General features: G+C 44.9%; 1 protein-coding gene across 1 annotated transcript in view; it reads right to left on the bottom strand.

The window, feature by feature from the left end:
- Positions 1–118: 118 nt before the first annotated feature.
- Positions 119–3,904, bottom strand: part of LOC106817168 (syntaxin-binding protein 4-like) — an 18,372-nt gene continuing 14,586 nt past the window's right edge. The window contains exons 4-8 of the mRNA XM_014821821.1: positions 3,379–3,528; positions 2,777–2,944; positions 2,162–2,346; positions 1,794–1,936; positions 119–1,498 (exon numbers count right to left, since the gene is read on the bottom strand). Coding sequence (XP_014677307.1) covers positions 1,338–1,498; positions 1,794–1,936; positions 2,162–2,346; positions 2,777–2,944; positions 3,379–3,528 — 807 coding nt within the window. The 3' untranslated portion in view covers positions 119–1,337. The remainder of the gene's footprint in view (positions 1,499–1,793; positions 1,937–2,161; positions 2,347–2,776; positions 2,945–3,378; positions 3,529–3,904) is intronic.

Here is a 3,904-nt window from a genome sequence, read left to right as displayed (position 1 = left end):
CGAGCCGTTTAGATTTGTGCCAAACTGTTTACTGACGCACAGACGGACGCACGCTCATGCGATTCTACAAGCTGCATCCGACTATGTCAGATGAGCTAAAAATTAGAAAAGCCAAACATACAAAATTACCAGGCATTTATTGCTCACAAATGGAATTAAAATCAAGTAAAAGTACATAAAAATATGCACAGATAAAATAGAAGGGGAATTTTCCCAAATGAGTCGTACATTTTTCTTTGGATGGGTTGTGATCATATGAGTAATACTAGTACGTAAATCATTCCATAGCACATAGAAGCATTGATAAATAACCGAGCACCGTAAATAACCAAGGTTACGATCTATATCCTAATACCATTGCACAAATACAAATTGCTGACAGAAATAAGAAATGGTGGATTATAAATATTGCAGAAAATAGAAATCTGAATGAAAAAGGACTGTAGTTCTATATAATAAACACAACCACCAAATTAAAGTAAACTAGGTAATAATATCTAGATCATATAACTAACTACACGATTCTGTAGAAACACAACGCAGTTTCCTACACAAGTACGAGGCATGATTTTCTAAAAATATACTGTGAAGACCAACGTAATCATGGTAATATATAAATCTCAATATCGTCACTATATATAAATGGTATAATGTAAAAAATTTATCAGATTGGCATCTTCATAATATAACAGAATGAACCAGATAATACCATTCTACAGCAAAAGAAGAGCAGGACGATTCACCTGGACATAATTAAAAGAACTTCGTTTGAATACTTTGTAGCATAAGTATCAATGAGAACTACCAAGCAGACTGCTATCATAGACCATGTGTTATGACTCGTTCTGTGCATTTCTGAGATCTTGCACAAAAGACACGTGGCTAGAAAGCAAATAATTATCAGTGCAAAATTGACACCGACTTGACTAAACCCAGCCACAAATAATTTGCAATGAGTTATGAGCTTTCACAAAGTAGCAAATGATAGCTTGAGATTTTCGACACGCTGGATTTATGCCACATTTTCACCACAGACGATGTGGTAAGACAATTTATAAAACAACAAAATTATTTCACTGTTCCTTTTATAAATTCGAGCATGACTTAACTGTTGAAGACGAATGGAGTAAAAACTGCTTTTTACGGCTTACCTTTAGACACGTTCAATAATGAAGGGCAGTATAATAGGAATGTAGCCTCTGTTCACTGTTCAAGGACAATAGTGAACTATTTCACTTCAATTTATGGCCAACTCCAACGAGAAACGCGATTCCGATTCCATGACGTTTCGTTTTGCATACAGATGATGCGTCATTAGAAGCAAGCATCGCTCCCGCCTACACACTCATGCCAGACGTGCCAGCAATGGAGCCCTGTAGCTCGAGGACCGGCGACAGCTGCACACACGGCCGGGTCACAGACGCATTGAGTGTCGTCTGCTTTCTACTTGCAGTGGACACATCAAGGGATGGCTTGTCGGAAAACACAAGCGGCAGTGCTGAAAGAACACAGACAGTGATAGAAAGTGATTAGGACTAGAGTATGTAGAAGACTTTGCCTTAATAACTGCTACGCTTCTGCATAATTGGCACTGCATTGATTATAATGTAGGAGAATTACAGTAAATTATCAAGTCATAACAGTGGAATTTTGAAGGTTAATAGTCTACTGATGGTAGTGCTATTCGCTTTCACTGTGCAATGCTGGATTTATATAAAACGTAGTCTTCACAACGTAAAGTCTGGAATAAAATCTAGTGATGTGCTGGACCAGTGAGTGTATGTATTTCGTACTTTCATCCTTCAGGCTGGCTCGGATCTGTGTGAGGGTCTCTTTGGCTCGCATGGTGAGAAAGCTCACAGCGTTTCTGTGTCTCGCCAAGCTTGCTTGAGACACATCACCTCCCTTATTCTCATCCTGCATACCCTGGCTTGGCCTAGTGACATGAACACACAGGATCAGCAATCTTCCGCTAACCCACAATATATATTTCATCATCTACTTCCCCCGTTAAAGTAGCGTTTCACAAAGAAAAAAAAAGAAAAAAAACAACAACAATAAACAAGTGCTACCATTGCAGTAGATCTACTATATTATGGCTAAAAATGTTTAGCAACACAAGTTTATAACAGGTAACAGGTGCCATTACTGTAATACATACCTCAGCGCAGTCCCATTTCTTCCCCCTAGACTGCTGAGCACTTTTTGCAACTCGTACACAAACTGCAGTAGTATATCTAGGGCAGCGGCGTAGTTGCTCTTGCTTTCTTCTTTTCTCTGCAGAAGGGCTAGGATGTCGGACAGCTCGGACGGTGGCGCGGTGAACGGCTGGTCTCTTTGCCCCGCCTGCAACAGCCACGCAAGCCAAACGATAACGAACGCATTCCACGAGAAATGATCACACCAAGAGAAACCGTAGATGGATAACATGGGTAACAATGTTAATCCATTGACACATTTTTTCGACGGTTAAAGTGGATAAACTTCGTAACAAAAAGCCCATATACACCTACTGTGCGCATATTTGCAGTATGCAAACATCACGAAATGTTCTTTATTGAGCCAGAAATGTGCTCCAGTTGAGATTTTGAAAACTTCAGTTGAAGTGAATTTTTACGACATGGACGAGCTCACAGTAGGTATACATGGTATATCTATGCATTTTTCCTGTGAGAACATGCAGTTGTAACACAGTTAAAATCAAAGTCACAATCGTTATGCTCTTAATTTCCTACTCACGTATGACAGCAGATCGTGTGCGTGACCGTGTGCCTACCTGCTTGCGATTTGGATTCTGGCTTGCCAGCTTGGCAAGCTCGCTCTCCAGCAAGGAGACGACTTGATCGTAGTCGGTCTCGACGTGCCGGGCCTGTGCGGCAGCAGCCTCGGACATCCGCACTCGTGCACGCAGCGCTCGCGTCTCTGCTATCGCCTCCTGTGCATTCTGCAGCAGGCAACACACTTAGGTTACGCTTACAATGCCCCTGTAATGTGTGGCCTGTATATGTGCTTACCGTATACATGCACGACATGCAGTTACCATTGCAACGTGTGGATGTCATGTGAACCTGGCAACCCCACAAACGCAGTATATTGTACTTTCCTGCCAGTGATATTGTTTCTAATCACCGACTCCTTTTTATATGTTTGAATTACATATATACATTTCATACAGATACATATGCATTTCATATATTACATACAATAGTGTACAATATGTAACACATATCACATAGTGATATGTCATATACAATTAGCACAAACGCATCAGAGACAACAGCACTGAGGCACTTACTCGATTATTCCGATTCGTTTCTTCATACATCTACTAACGTGACTAACTACATGTACAGCTGCAGACACGGCAGACACACTCACAGATCTGACACAGAGCAGCTCCTGCTCGGCTAGCAGGCACGCCGTGTCCCGCTGCCTCACAGCCTTCCTCAGCGTGGCGATGTCGCGCAGCGCCCTCTCATGGTTATGCAGCAGGCTCACGTATCCCTGCGACGTTGCTGTGTCGTCGACCTGCGCGCAGAACGAGATGCGGGGACGTGAGACGCGTCGCGAGCGTGGCGGCCCGCGCGCAGAACGAGATGCGGGGACGTGAGACGTGTCGCGAGCGTGGCGGCCCGCGCGCAGAACGAGATGCGGGGACGTGAGACGTGTCGCGAGTGTGGCGGCCCGCGCGCGGCACGAGACGCGGGGACGTGAGACGCGTCGCGAGCGTGGCGGCCCGCGCGCAGAACGAGATGCGGGGCGTTGGGCGTGTTGGCGGGGTTGGCGGCCCGCGCGCAGAACGAGACGCGGGGACGTGAGACGCGTCGCGAGCGTGGCGGCCCGCGCGCAGAACGAGACGCGGGGACGTGAGACGCGTCGCGAGCGTGGCGGCCCGCGCGCAGAA

The sequence above is a fragment of the Priapulus caudatus genome, unplaced genomic scaffold (assembly GCF_000485595.1).
Source record: "Priapulus caudatus unplaced genomic scaffold, Priapulus_caudatus-5.0.1 Scaffold1617, whole genome shotgun sequence".
NCBI lineage: Eukaryota > Metazoa > Priapulida > Priapulimorpha > Priapulimorphida > Priapulidae > Priapulus > Priapulus caudatus.
The sequence above is the reverse complement of the archived record's forward strand: the minus strand, read 5'-3'. Positions and strand labels throughout refer to the sequence as shown.